The 16,150-nt window shown below is 38.1% G+C and overlaps 1 protein-coding gene across 5 annotated transcripts in view; it reads right to left on the bottom strand.

Annotated features, from left to right (window-relative positions):
* Nucleotides 1-16,150, bottom strand: part of KIDINS220 (kinase D-interacting substrate 220kDa) — a 92,957-nt gene that overhangs the window by 16,666 nt on the left and 60,141 nt on the right. For 2 of the 5 annotated variants that reach the window (XM_018055691.1, XM_018055692.1), the window contains exons 23-26: nucleotides 10,004-10,182; nucleotides 8,575-8,801; nucleotides 6,212-6,325; nucleotides 5,384-5,440 (exon numbers count right to left, since the gene is read on the bottom strand). In XM_018055691.1, coding sequence (XP_017911180.1) covers nucleotides 5,384-5,440; nucleotides 6,212-6,325; nucleotides 8,575-8,801; nucleotides 10,004-10,182 — 577 coding nt within the window. The remainder of the gene's footprint in view (nucleotides 1-5,383; nucleotides 5,441-6,211; nucleotides 6,326-8,574; nucleotides 8,802-10,003; nucleotides 10,183-16,150) is intronic. The other 3 variants (XM_018055693.1, XM_018055694.1, XM_018055695.1) reach the window with 2 other exon arrangements.

Below are 16,150 nucleotides of genomic sequence, written 5' to 3'. Positions count from 1 at the left end.
AATCTAGAAATAACCAACAATGTTAAGTCAATTTAAAATGTTCTTTTAACATGTTCACTATCTGGAACACTTCATGGGAACTCTGCTTTCTAGTTTACATATTAAACTTACTATAGGTACTTTTAGGAAGTTACTACGAATTATCTGTGGAAACTTGAAAAACTATCAAAAAGGAGCACTGATGAGATTACAGTTTTCTACAAGATACCAAAACACAAAAGAAGGCTATTGTTATCAAGTTGGAAAATGTAACTTTCTCTTCAAACTACATGAGAAATAATACGTAGGTTAAAGCTGACAGATGAGGTTTGATACCACATGCAAAGGGCAATCTTTTTAAAAAACTCAAGTTCAAAATATGATTTTGTTTTTTTTTTTTTAACTTTTAACTGTACTCTAGGATTTCAATGGTATCGATATTACAATATCTTATTTCTTCAATAGTGTCTCAACCAATTTAGTTGTAGTTTAGTGATTAGGAAAAATGTTTTCTTGAGCTGAAGTCTGGCACAAAGACTTTGAAGCTGGAAGTAAATACAGTTTTTCACTATTTATGAAAGAAAAAAATGTTAATAATTTTCCAAACTAAAGCAGTTAATAAAAATGCACTAAATTGCTTTAGACAGTGTGAGTGAATCTCCAGGGAAGGTCCTGGGGGCTAGCAGGGAGCACCCACCCTATGACTACAGCCCAGGGAAACCTGAAACGTGCCCTGCCTTACCCATGGCATCTTTAGCTTTCTTGTCCAAGTTTGCTTCTGAACGATGACAGACATCCATGACAGACAGGCATGATTTGGACATCCATTTGTTTGATAACAGGTTACTAGTTCTAAATCAGTGGTGGAAATAAATGATCTACAGTGGAGTCCCATCGTTTTTTCACTTGGTTATTCCACCAACTCGATTCAATTTAATGAAAACCAAGCCTTCATTTCAAGGACTTTTATTAATTCAGTAATTTTCATCCATCTCTAAAAGTAAAAGTAACGGCACACCAGAAGGCAGGATACTGCTCTTAATAATGCTTCTAAAGTTCTTTACCATCCAACGTTGTGCTAATCAGTTTTATGCCTTTTCAGTGAAGCAGCTGATCTAAAGGTACTGAACAAACCCTGCAGCAGAGAAGGTCGAGAAAGAGTGACTTGGTATCACTGATCATCCCCCCTCTTGGCAGCCCTCCAACCCATCAGCTCCAGGAAGCCAGGGTTTCCATCAGTTTTGTTCACTACCCATCCCACTGCAGTAGTGAAACAGTGAATGATCACACAGGCATGTGAAGGACTTGATGGTAAGTAATACAAGAAAGGATACAAGGATAAAGAAATCCTCCATTACTCTTTCCTTTGAAAACATCGTCTTCAAGGAAACACTCCCTCCTTTGAAAAATGAGTAGCCACAATGTAAATAAAAATAGACCGAATATGACTCTTTCAAAGGGCAACTCTCTGAAAGACCACAACAAAATGCCACTGAGGACACCTGACTCATGAAAGGCCCTCCTTGGTGGGTTCATCCCTTCATGGTTACTGAGTGATCTGAATGCTGCTACTTCCTAGAGGGGCCTGGACTGAAAGAAGGTAAAGGCACCAAGGGAAATTCTCCTGGAAAGCTTTCAAAAGTGTAAAGTATTTGGAGCATTCAGACAACCTGGAAATCCTTCTCAATTCTAGGAAAACAAACTGCTTCTAGGAAATCAAACCACCTTTGGGGGCCAGAAAAGCATCAACAGATAAAGGGCCGAGTTAATCTAAAAGGACTGGAGCATGTGTGCACCGCTCCTACCCCTGAGGAGAGGTTATTTAACACAGTTTTAGTTTCTGAGTCTTTAAAGTTCCATGGAATTTGGCCTCTGGGCTGGTAGTAATAGTAATAATTATTAAGTAATTCAAGTATGCGAAGGCTGAGTAATCCTTAAATCAGACCTATGAGGTAAGGCCTGCTTTTTCCAGATGAGGGAGTATCAGAGAGCTTAAGTGATTTCTCCAAGGTAGAGAGCTAATCACCAGGACCTATTCACCTTGAACACCAAGCTCCTGACCAAGTCAGGCTTAGTATTAAGGGAGGCAAGGGGGCAGCACAGTGGTGATGAACGCTTCCAGGTACTGGCCATGCGGATTCCAGTTCTGCACCGAGGGCTCCCTCCTGTGAGCCTCAGGTCAGGTACACCTGCAGCATGGTGCTGGACTAGACCATGGGTACTGGTGTTCTCTGGGCTTCCCAGGTGGCTCAATGGTAAAGAATGTACCTGCCAATGCAGGAGATATGGGTTTGATCCCTGGGGAGGGGAAGATACCCTGGAGAAGAGCAAGGCAACCCACTCCAGTATTATTCCCTGGAGGCTCCTATGGACAGAGAAGCCTGCTGGGCTACGGTCCGTGGGGTCGTACAGAGTCAGACATGACTGAGCACAGAGCACGAGGCTCCCCCAGAGGCAACGCAAATCCCCCAAGACAGAGTTCTTGTTTTTACTGGTTTCATAAAGTGAAATTCTGATTGAGATTTCATTTCTTAAAAAGTCTTTTCTGCTTTGAAAGTCTGAAAAACATGAGTCCTTTCTATCTCTAATATCCTGGGGATCCTATCTCGGGCCCAATGTTAATGTATTCTTTGTCAGTTTTCTAAGATTTGGCACTTATTTTCTCTACTATACAATCACAGAGGAAGAAAGCCAGCACAGAGGCTTACATTTTGCATCTTCACCTTCATGAAACACCTGGACATATCTGTAATTTATCTGGTAAGTCTTTGCTGGCCTTCAAAAGTCATAGTCATTACAGTGTTCCTGAATGTGAGAAAACCAAATTGTTTTTCAAAAGGATCCACTTTATAAAGGTTGATGAGAAATTTCTTGAGGTTAAAAAAAAGATGAGACCATCTATATTGAAAAGATCACAGAGGGCTGGTTAACTCTCTGCGATCAGGTGGGTTTTTTTTTAACTCATTATTCCGTGTCCACACTGACAAGACAATTTGTCCAAAAATGTTTACGTAGCTCCTGCTTATCCATAAGCAGCTCTGGTCATCAAGGGCTGCCCATAGGGGGACAGTTGAGTGGGCAGACGTGAACTCAGTCTGCAGTCTTCTTATCTCAGGAATTACAGCCTTTTACTACAGGCCTGGCAAGTCACAGGAGCCATGAAGGGCTAAAAAATTTTACATTAACTACTTCTGTGCTGGTTCAGTTATAAAGATCCCATAAGATGTTCCCCTGGATATATACTTCTCCATATTTCCACCACTGTTTTTTTTAACATGGCTTTGAACTAAGTGTCTACGTGGACTAGTCTACTGCAAAATAAATGCTACATGCTACTGTCATTGTTAATTTCTTAAAAGCAAAGAAGGCTTGGGAAGCAACTATTATTCACTAAGCAAATTATAAAACTATCACTTAATATTAAAAGAACAGAAAATCCTACAGTTATTTCACTAAACAAAGGCACTAATATATTCAGAGCATGTTTACTCTTTGTTATTGGGCTTATACACACAACTTAAGAATTGCATTATTTCCCCTTCCCCAAAAACTCATTTTAAAATTTGCCTAATGCTCCTTCACTGGTCCCTGAAATTACAGACACCTTTTACTTACAAGTGTTTGTCCTTAAGGATGGGAATAGCTATTTCAGCATGTCTCTGTCATTAAGACCATCAAATTCTTCACAGGACCTAACTTTCATCAAAAGTTTGCTGAGGAATTTCAGCTCAGACAATTGCATTGCATGCATGAATCTATGTATTAAAGGCTCTCTGACTAAACTAAAACTCATTCTTGCATATGGTGGCAATGATCCATGGACTAAAGATTCCCCTAACACCCAAATGAAATTACTATGGTTTATTGCGTCTATCATTCGTGGATAATGAAGTCTTTCAAACACTTCAGCTAAAATGTTAATGACTTAAAAAAGAATCATCAGCCCCTCAATGAAAACACCAAAATGGTTCTCTTTCTATCTCACTAATATTAACTCAAAGAAAATTAAAGTTACAAAACCACTGCCTATTCAAGCGCATGTTTTAAGTTAAAAATTATGCATAAATTCAGGATGCACTATTTCACTAAATTAATTCCAACTGCTATGCCACATTTCTTTATATTAAATTGATGTTTACATGGGCATAACATTCTGCAAATAAATCAACAGAACTGAAAAATACAAACTGGGTTCCTAAAATTCCTCATCGACTGAATGAAGATTGTAAGTCTCATCATATTAAATGTACTTATTAAGTACAAAGACTTAAATAATAAATACACAAAGTGACTTCCTACAAAAGTTATTTTTTTTAAAGAAACCCATCCTAAAGTGTTGGGGGGAAAGTTTTAAATAATCCCCTTTACATGCTGGACTAGCTTTGTTTACCTGGAAATTTTATTTTAATAAATACAGTTGACCCTTGAACAACACAGGTTTGAACTGTGCAGGTCCACTTACATGCAGATTTTTTTCAATGGTAAATATAACAGTACTAACAGCAAAGAATCTGCCTGCAATGCAGTAGACCCAGGGTCTATCGATTCCTGGGTTGGGAGGATCCCCTGAAGAAGGGCATGGCCAACCTCTCCAGTATTCTCACCTGGAGAATTCCATGGACAGAGGAGCCTGGTGGGCTACAGTCCATGGGGTTGCAAAGAGTCAGACATGACTGACACACAAACACAGTCTGAGGTTGTCTGAATCCAGAGACACAGAACCACAGATCAGGATGAAAGATTAACACTGGAGGGCTGACTATAAGTTCTAGTTTCTAATTTAGACTCTTAGGATTTTAGGCTGGTAGGAGGGTCAGTGCCCCAACTCCTGCACTGTTTAAGGGCCAGCTATATAACGGTAAAGAAAAGCAGCACTGTAGCAGCACTGAATTTACACAAAGTATGGGCACCGAGATTAAGCATGGGTCACTGAGGATCCATTCCTAGTCTACATCAAACTAGCTCACAATGTCTTTTTTGTAGTCTCAAGGTCAAGTATGAATATTTTCAAAAATATTCTACATGTGCAGTACCAATTTCAGGGAAAAAACAGGCAAATGTGAAAATAAGGCCCAACATTAAGGAACAAATACCACCAAGTGAATGCTCCTGGTGGTTGCTGGAAGAACCCCTTCCTTACTGGACGAACAAAGAAGAAAAAAGACAAAACCCACCCCACGTCATTGAAAAAGGGGAAAAGCGGGAGGAAATGAAGGGTAAAGTTAAACATTAGCTTTTTAAATTAATCCGTGAGCTATAATTATTAGTACTCAGCTACTCTACACTAGCAGCCCATCACACCACAGATGCAGAGTTAGTGAAACGCTGTCATCACGATTAAGAGTCGTTACTGCTGCAAAAGCGGGAGAGGCTCACGGCCCACACCACAAGACTACTCCATTACCCTCGAGGAGTCTGTGGGTGAAGAAAGGCCCTCAGCAGCATCCTCCTTGATAACCTCCTAGCAACACAAAACAAGAGTGTGGGTAAAAGGTGACAGGCTGAGCCAAACAAGGATGATGAATGAACAGGATGCTAAAATAATATGTGACAGTGACACCTGGATGTGATCAGACTTTTTTCTTTAATGATATTATTTTTAAATTTAAAAAACAGTTTAAGTTCTAAAGCTTTTACCTCCTAAAAAAAAAAAAAAAAGAGAAAACATTAGCAGGGAATGTCTTTCTTTAAATTGGTAAACTAAGTTTATCATCAGTAACACCTAGAATTTTAGGTCCAAATGTATTTTCCTTTGGATTAGAGTTAATAGTACATCTGGATAATTTCCTTGCCCTATTTAATTCCTGCTATTCAATCAAAGTGTTCCTCCAATATATGCGCTAATTTTTATACATAGGGCTAGCATATATTTAGATAGATAAAGATACCATATATGAATGTCCTTTAAAAAGAAACCAGATATTAGCAGATGTAAAAGTTTAGTTGTAAAAGCTATATAACAAACAATATATTCTAGGCCAGAAACTCTGGTTGTAAACAACTCATCATTCATTCCCTGAGGCTGCTAGTCATTTTCCTTCCATAGATCCTAACCAAAATGAAAACAAAATACATTTTGTGAAAAAAAAAAAAAAAAAAAAACATTTTGTGTTAGTAATAGGTTATGTTTCTTGAAACTATTTATAAAATAAGTTGTGCTTTTACTACAGAAAGGAAATAAGCAAACTTCTATGCTGACTGTAATACTTTAGTTACCCTTTTTTATACTTACTAGGCCATTGCTCTGATCTCTGGGCAAATTCGTTTTTACTGATGGACGTGAGATGAGATGGTGGGAGCCGCCAGGGCAGTACCTTGGCGTGTAAAGGTAGGGGGCAAAGAATGGCTATGGAGAAAACACGTGACAAAACAATTACCGAAATCAAAGCATAATGAGCTTTATCAAATGAAACTAACCAACAAAATACAACTCCAAATTTTTAAATGCAAGTGACAAAACAGAAGAAAAAAATGCCTCACTCAATTCTATAAGATATCAAACCCAAACTTAAGTCATATTATTTAAATTTTTATATTGTTGATTTAACACAATCTTTATAAAGCAACTAAAGTTTTGTACTTTACAAGTTGACTCCAGAGTTTCTCTTTACATTTAACACTTTTATCGGTGGTTTACCATGTGTCAGGTTCTAAGTGATTTACAAATACAAATATTAACTCACAATCTCACCAAAACAAAGCAAAATAGAATCTTAATTGAGTATTATTCTTTACCAAATAAAGATTAGCCTTAAGTAAGACCAAAGAAAACAGTCTGAATTATTTAAGAACCTCCTAGCATGGATTTCAGGAATACTGTTACTCCAAGTTGCTAGATTTTACTTTATACCCTGGAGTTTACACTATCTGCTAAATAAGCAAGGATATTATTTAAAAGGGGAATCCACTGTTTAGAGGAAATCTATAACTACAGGATTTATCTGCATGAGCTATCAGATTATATGGGCTAAAAATAAAGATTAAAACATATTAAACTTCATTACACTGATGTAACATCTTCCCTTACCTTTTTCACTCCTGTCATTTTAAGAAAATTGTTCAGCTTTTAACTTTCAGACAAAAAATAACTAAATCTAAAAGCAGAATTTTTTAATGTTTTAAAAATAATAAAACACTACTAAAGCATTATACATCATTGTTATTCACAAGAAATTAGTGAACACAAAGTTTCCACCTAGACGGTATGGTAATTACAAAAAAAACTTCTTGGTCTCAAAACATCAATTGTCATCTAATTATTAGTTGAGACATTTATGTAAAATTACGGCAGATTTCAAGACTGCTAAATAAAAACCTGAATTTCACAGTGCCTAGCACTCAGTTAAAGTTTACAGAGATGAAGTATGTAATCAAATGCTATCATTCCACCTTTTCCTCCTTATTTGAGTAAAAGGATGGAATAACATTCATAAGACCTCTAAAGATGGTATACCTAATTACTTACATGGCTAAAACATTTCTCAAAAACTGAAAATTTTAAACTCTAGAATTTCTTCTTTGCCACATTTACTCAAATTTCTCTTTCTAGCTTACTGAAAGTTTATTTAGGCATGCATTGGCTTCTGTGAATGCTGCTGCTAAGTCGCTTCAGTCGTGTCCGACTCTGTGCGACCCCACAGACGGCAGCCCACCAGGCTCCTCCGTCCCCGGGATTCTCCAGGCAAGAATACTGGAGTGGGTTGCCACTTCCTTCGCCATCTGTGCATGCTAGCCCCTATGTTTTCTCACTTCAGACTGAAGAGGGAGACAACAAAAATAAAGAAACAATGGATTTTAGAGTTCAGTTGCAGAAAATATTGGGTTGGTCAAAAAGTTCATTCAGGCCTTTCCATACCATCTTATGGCAAAGCTTGAACAAACTTTTTGACCAACCCAATATAATAGTAGGGCTGTTGTTCTGTTTTCCTACAGAAAATATTAGTGTTTAAGACCATTAAAATGAGGATAGCTTGGAGCTACTAAACTCGACAGGGTCTGAATACTGCTGATAATGAATTGTGCTCTCATCATTTGAAGTAGAAAATTATCATATTTATAGTATGAAAATAATTACACATGACTGAAGGTAGTGTGAAATAAAGCTCTAGAAATAGACTACATGCTATCTGGCCAATATCATTTGAGTCCTTCAAGCACTAGGACCCACCATTATCTCACATTTAAAAGCTGTATCACATTGAATATAGGTTTACTGAACTAAGATAAAAATTACCATTGTTTTGAATGCCAATAAAAATTATACAAGATACAACAAATGGAAAATCTGTTTAGAAACCAAGAGAAAAACAGATTGCTTTGAAGCTCAGGACAATCACTGCTGACCCCACAGAGTTCACTTTCTTATCAGGACAATAAATCAAAGCAAAAAGCGTCTCTACTATTCAGACTCAATTGAGATCTAGAACCTGTTAAGATTAAAAAATCTTCTGATTTTTAAAAAATATTACATTCAAACATTTTTTGTCTTTACAGCTAAAGTACAGTTTCAAAATGGTAACAGACTCCATTAGCAGAACACTTCTAGCCTTTTCCTGGAAGAAATTCTTCAATTTAAGATGCCAGGCACTTGCTTACCCTGTTGTAGAAGGGGTGCTGGGGTCCTGTCATACCGCTGTAGTAGCTGCTATGAGGCTGCGGCGACACAACCCCCCCCCCGAATGGCCCATTGAAGGAGGTGGACGAAGAGCAGACGGATGCTGGCTGACTGTAGCCGGACGGCGGTCGCGGGGGAGGCTCGTGCAGAGGTAGCGGGGGATACGCAAGTCCTCCGATATTAATCTGGTCTCTTGCAGCACGAACGTCTAAGAGGTTAAATGATACCCCAGAAGGCAAAAGAAAATAGAACATTAGTAACCAAAGAAAATAGAACATTAGTAACTAGTCCAATTACCACTTCCTCCTTTAGTTACCGGACAGAAAAAAACGTGATTGATTATATCACTCTTGCCAAAGATTCCAACTGGCTTTACAGAAGCAGACAGGAATTCTGAATACTCCACAGACATTCTTAGTAAGAGGCACTCAACTACTTCACATGAAAGTTTTTTCCACCATGTGAAGTCACCAACGTCTGTATTCTTCTCTTCAGTTACCGGAATTCTGAATTTTTTTCCTGACTTTTCAAGGTATTTGTGCTATTCTAACAATTCTTCTGACAGTTTTGCTAAATATTAGCAATTCATCCTTGTGTAGTAAGTACAATGTCAGCTAAGACTGTGGGTTTACAAACCATATGACACGTCCACCTCTGAACAACCACCACCAACACTTCCACAGTCAGAAAATACACCTCAGACAACAGCCTTATAACAGGTATTTTTAAAAAGAACATATGAAAGTACAGTCTCTCCCTCTCCATAATTCATGGAAAATGCAAAGGTGGGTCAGCAGTACCGTATCACACAAAAGAATGTGTGTTCCAATAAAGGCTGAGTGTGGTACAGTCCATGGGGGTCACAAAGAGTCAGACACGACTAAGTGACTTTCCAACCAAAGGCAGAATTTGGGCAGGGAAAACAGAAAAAGGACAGTAACATGTTTTTGTGAGCATACAGCAGTGCCTCAAGAGCAACTTTAACTTATCCAAAACCTTCACGTCATTATCATCAAGTTCTAGCCCACAGATTTAACCTTTGAAAGGAATATAAACTTTCTTACTGCTCTGGATACAGATATAAAAACAGAAGACTAGTGACAGAAAAATCACAGTGGGTTGACAGCTTCAAGTGGCAACTGTGTAGTAAAAGGAATTTGATTCCAGTGACGCTTCAGGTGTGTAGGATGGGAAACATAATCAGGTCAGTTTAACAAACAGCATTTTCCCAGCATTCCCAGAGGATGCTGAGACCCTCATCTTCAGTTTCATTAACTCCCCTGGGTGGTGCTTGGTTCAATATTTCCCATTTTTTTCATGGAGCAGGAGAAACTTATACAGCCAAGTTAGAAACAGGAAAATTTTTTAGCACTGCAGAGAAGGCAAATTAAACTTATTACTGATACCTACCTGCAATAATCTCCCGCAGTTTGGGGTCTAGATTTACAGTGCATGGCAAAAAGGTTTTCACATCTCGAGCCACAAGAACTGGGGTCCTTGAAGACAAAAACACTTCAAAATTTCTTATATCTCCATCTATTTCAAGCAGTGGCTCAACATCTTTAGTTGTTGGAATATTCTTTGATATTCTTCAAACAAGAAACAAATGAAAATGGTCATTAAAGTCATTATTAGACAGGCAAATCCTGCATCGAACTTAAAATGTGTTATTTATAAAAATAAATAACACATTACTCAGTTTGCTCTCATTAATTTTTCTTAAAGACAAAGGAACAATATAAATGGTACATTTTCAAAACTACTAAGGGGACAAGTGTGAGGTTAGAATTATATTGCTTTTAACCAAAGGAGAAGGGGATGGCAACCCACTCTAATATTCTTGCCTGGAGAATTCCACGGACAGAGAAGCCTGGTGGGCTATAGTCCATGGGGTCACAAAGAGTTAGACACGACTGAGTGACTTTCCCAACCAAAGGCAGAATTTGGGCAGGGAAAACAGAAAAAGGACAGTAACATGTTAATGATTACCTCACAGTGAAGACTGAGTTACCACTTTACACACGTGAACAGTGGCCTCAGACAAACTCGACAGTCTGCCTAAGTCACGTGACATGAAAGAGAATCTAACCGACTCTAAAAATCATGTTTTATTATAAAATGTCATGTCTCTTTAAAAAAAAAAATTATTGTTTGGCTGCACCACACAGCATGTGAGATTTCAGTTCCCTGACCAGGGGTCTCTTCCTGTCTCCTGTGGCAGAAACATGAAGTCTTAACCACTGGACCACCAGAGAAGTCCCTAAAATGCCTTGATTCTTGCCATGATTCTTGCAAAGAAAAGAAAAATAAAGAATAATTTATAAATAAATTATGCAAACTAGAAAAATACATAGATTTTTCCATTTTTAAAAAAGGTTTTATTTTCTATTAGAAAATAGAAAGTAAGCTATGCTTACTATGCTGCTGCTGCTAAGTCACTTCAGTCGTGTCCAACTCTGTGTGATCCCATGGACGGCAGCCCACCAGGCTCCCCCATCTCTGGGATTCTCTAGGCAAGAACACTGGAGTGGGTTGCCATTTCCTTCTCCAATGCATGAAAGTGAAAAGTGAAAGTGAAGTCGCTCAGTCGTGTCCGACTCTTCACGACCCCATGGACTGCAGCCCACCAGGCTCCTCCGCCCATGAGATTTCCCAGGCAAGAGTACTGGAGTGGGGTGCCATCGCCTTCTCCAGTGCTTACTATATAAGCATATATGTAAGACAAAGAAGTACAAAAGAACAGAGGGAGTTAAAAAACCACATAATTTTACCAACCAGACACAATAACTACTAATATAGTATCAGTCTATTTTTCATTATGCGTAACTTTTTACATAGCTTAATTTATAAGTAAATCAGGCAGAGGTCTCAAATGTAAAAAAAAGTGACATTAAAAACTACTTTAAAAATTAAAAACATTCTATGTTGAACTATATGAAACTGCCAATTTTGTAGGTCAAAATGGTAAACTACTGACAATTCCATAGGTTTCAACCCACTACATGCAAGGTCATGGGCTAATAATCTGAGGCAGTAAGTAAAAATACATCACAGAGAGAAAAAAATGGAAAATGTGAAGGAACTTAAAAGACAAGGAGGTGGATGGAAAACCTGGATATAACTCAATGTCTGTTAACAATGAAGAGATAAATAATTTGTGGTATATCCACATAATGGAATACTACTTAGCGATAAAAAGGAATGGACTTATTTATATATATACAATGTTGATAAATCTCACAGTAAATTATGTTGAGGGAAAGGATATAGCAAATAAAGAACAGCTGTATTTTTTTCATTTATACAAAACTAGAAAATAAAAACTAATCTATAGTGACAGAAAAAGGATAAGGGTTTGCTGTAAAGTCAGGGATGGGGGGAGAGAGGCAACAGGAGAGATTTCATAAGAATGGGAGGAGACTTTTGGAAGTCACATGTCTTCTCTCCTGAGGGTGGTGGTGATTTAGTGGCTATAGAGATACATCGAAACTTCAGGAACTGGACAATTTAAATATGGCCATTTCTTTTATGTTGACTACACCTCAAAAGCTGTTTTAAAATCACTGTAAACTTGAAGATATCCTCAAAACACTCAATTCCCAATTAGCTAATAATATTAACTGTGAGATTATAGTAAGCCTAGTTTCAGAGAAAGAGTAAGATTTTCCTGCCCTTCAAAAAAAGTAAAATGGGATCTGACTCTAATACTGGTTACAGCAACATGATTTCTCTGGACCAGCATTTTATTCCTCAGGCTCACCATTTGACTAGCAGCCATTTATTAAAAGCTATCTAAAGGGAAATCCACAGACCATAATCAGCAAATAAGAACAGAACAGGGTGCTGGTGAGGAAACAGGGACAGCAATTGCATCTTAATGAATTTCAGGAAGTCCCTTTTACGGGGTCATGCACATATGCACAAAACAGAATAGCCCTCTGAAATAGGATCCTGTGTGTGCTAAGTTGCTTCAGTTGTGTCCAACTCTTTGCTACTCCAGAGACTATAACGCGCCACGCTCTGCTGTCCATGGGCTTACCCAGCCAAGAACACTGGAGTGGGTTGCCATTTTCTTCTCCAGGGGATCTTCCTGACCCAGAGATCGAACCTGAGTCTCTTACGCCTCCTGCATTGGCAGGCGGGTTCTTTACCAGTAGCACCACCTGGGAGGCCAATAAATTAAGCCGACTTTCAAACCAATTATTAAGTATATTTAAAATGAAATGGAAAACTTAAGAGAATGGTTTCACGGAATCCCCAGCTTTCTGCAAATCACTTTGCAGAAGTGGCCACAGTATCAGAGCTTAAACAGTTAAAAAGGTAGTTTGTCTATTTCAGGAGTTTAACACAAAATGCTAAGAAGAGAAGCTAGAAAGATTTAGATAAAAACACACAGCTGACAAGTCACATGAAACAAATTAACTGAATTTTAATGCCAGCTCTGCTTAAGCTTGAATGTGAACAGTGTTCTCAATATGATGAACAATACTGCTGTTCACAAGCCAACAGTCTACTGCTGGTTTCCAGATTGAAGTCTCTATTCTAACCTTTTGAGCTCAATACATTAAACTCTTCTACTGAAAGAGATATTTATGTAAATGATAATCTTTTGGCAGTAGGCCACCAAAATCATATGTGCTTTTATTTTTCAGATATTTTCCCCAAAGGTTAGTATTTAAAGAATTTAAGTAACTTCACTTTTCAATTAACAGTGAATTTAAATTTCCAGTATTATGAATCATGTGAATTAAAGTTGCCAGCAGTTAAATGGCCCACAGAAAGCATTATAAAGCCTCAGGCATCAACGATCTCCCAGTAAGTTTAAATGCACTTTCTTTCTATGCTACCAATCTAGCAGAACTTGTTAACGCCAACGTCAATGTAAGTCAAAAGCACTTTGATTATAAATGACAGTTTTTTCTAGGAAGTCCGTATTAATTCCTTGGCAGAAAGTACGTAAGCCATTCATATCAATTCCATTCAAAATAAGGTTTTAAATTACATGGAAAAAAATTCTATTTTAAATCAAAATATAAATAGGTTCTAAGATCATCATTATGAAGAAGGTATTATTTACCATATTTTGTCTAAAAGTAGCTGTTTGATAATGTCATTATTTAATCATAAGAGGTTAAAAATTAAGATACATTTTCTTTAAAAATTTAAAAATGGAAAACTCTTCACTGCCTCAGAATCTTATTACTTTGACACAATTTAACTTCCAGTAGATTCTCAAATAACTTTATCAGTGAGTGCACATTTGCTAAATTCTCTCTGTGCACAGAGCACTCTGGGGATCCTGGAACACAGATGAAACACAGAGACACAAAACCACCACTCAGCACTGCAGCCAAAGGGTCAGAAACAAAAAAAAAAAAAGATAAAATTAAGCCCATTACTATCTGGAGACAATCAAAACCCCCAGAACATGTCAGGAGCTAGCCATGCTCTCCCCTTCCTGGTCTTAACTAGGTTAATTCCTACTCATCCTGTCTCTCCACTCAGCTCCCCCTCTTCAGGGAGTCCTCCGTGAAACTACACTGCATTCCTCTATTACAAAGCTCAAATCACATATGCTTCCTTGCATATACATATCACAATCAGAATGTTGTTATTCAAGAGTGAAATAATTTTATTAATGCCTATCTACCCTGCTAAAAGATAAACTCCATTAAAGCTAAAGACGAGTTTGGTTGTGTATTTCGAATGCTTAGCACAGAAGAGCCATCATATCACTTTTGCTTAATAAATAATTTGCAGAGTGAAAAAACTACACACAAAAAAGTATTGCTCCCAAAGAACTCTATTCTTTTAAAATAATTTTCACTTTAATTATCCTTTCTGATTAGAAAAAACCTTGTGCTTGGGAAAGAGTACACTGACCCATTCCTGTTAATTTTTGCACATGGTGTGAAATAAGGATCCAACTTCATTCTTTCGCATGTGGAAATCTAGCTGTTCCAGCACCATTTCTTGTAGACTATTCTTCCCCTCAATGAATGGACTTGGCAACCTTGCTACAGCTTAACTGGCTGTAGATGTGTGAATTTATTTTACGTGTGGACTCTCAATTCTGTTTCATTATGTCTATCCTTATGTCAGTGCCATAGTGTTCTGATGACTACAGCTTTGTAGTAAGTGTTTTTTTTTTTAAATTTTTGGCTGTACCCTACAGAATTTGGAACCTTAGCCCCCCGACCAGGGATCAAACCCACTCTCCATGCATTGGAAGGCAGAATCTTAAACAATGGGCCACCAAGAAAGTCCCTGCTGCTGCTGCTGCTAAGTCACTTCAGTCGTGTCCGACTCTGTGCAACTCCACAGACGACAGCCCACCAGGCTCCTCCGTCCCTGGGATTCTCCAGGCAAGAACACTGGAGTGGGTTGCCATTTCCTTCTCCAATGCATGAAAGTGAAAAGTGAAAGTGAAGTCGCTCAGTCGTGTCCGACTCTTCACGACCCCGTGGACTGCAGCCCACCAGGCTTCTCCATCTATGAGATTTTCCGGGCAAGAGTACTGGAGTGGGGTACCATTGCCTTCTCCCAGGAAGTCCCTGTAGTAAGTTTTAAAATCAAGAAAGAGTTCTCCAACTTTATTCCTTTTCAAGATTGTTTTAGCTATTTGGGATCCCTTCCAATTTCATATAGGTCATTCCTGATAGGTCAACTGCTAAAGAATCCACCTGCAATGTGGAAGACCTGGGTTCGATCCCTGGGTTGGGAAGATCCCCTGGAGAAGAGAAAGGCTACCCACTCCAGTATCATGAATCTAAGGATCAGGTTTCAGCTTAAAGAAAAAAAAAAAAAGGTTACTGGAATTTTGAAAGGGATTACACTGAATCTATAGATCACTTTGGGTAATATTTTAAACAATATTTAGTCTTCCTATCCACGAATGTGGCATATCTTTTCATTTCTTCAGAACTACTTTAATTAACCAATGTTTTATAGTTTTCAGTGTACAAGTCTTTACCTCAATGGGCAAATTTTTTTCTAGATATTTTATTCTTCCCGGCAAAACAGTAAATACAATTGTTTTCTTAATTTCCTTTCAGATTGTTCATTTCAGGTGTATAGAAACTCTCAGCTAATTTTTGTGCTGATCTGTATCCTGAAACACTGCCAAATTTATCAGCTCTATTAGCTTTCTTGTGAAATTCTTTGGGATTTTCTACATACAGCACCACGTCATTTGTGACCAGAGGTATTTTCACTTCCTTATTTCCAAATGGATCCATTTACTTCTGTTTCTTGTCTAACTGTGCTAGCCAGAACTTCCAGGATAATGCCGATCAGCAGTGATGAGAACAGGTGACTTAAGTCAACTGAGATTTCTCCAACAGGATCTCACAGACTGGGGGCTTAAACAACATTTATTCCTCATGCAGTTTGAGAGCATGATCAGGTTCTGATGAGAACCCTCTCTCTGATTTGCAGCTAGCTCTCTGATTCTTTTTATAATGACATCAATTCCATCATAAGGACTTGCCCCTCATGACCTCACTCAACCTCCCAAAGCTTTCACCTCCAAGTACCATCACACTGGGGTGGGGGTAT

This window comes from Capra hircus, chromosome 11 (genome assembly GCF_001704415.2).
Source record: "Capra hircus breed San Clemente chromosome 11, ASM170441v1, whole genome shotgun sequence".
Taxonomy (NCBI): Eukaryota; Metazoa; Chordata; class Mammalia; order Artiodactyla; family Bovidae; genus Capra; species Capra hircus.
The sequence above is the reverse complement of the archived record's forward strand: the minus strand, read 5'-3'. Positions and strand labels throughout refer to the sequence as shown.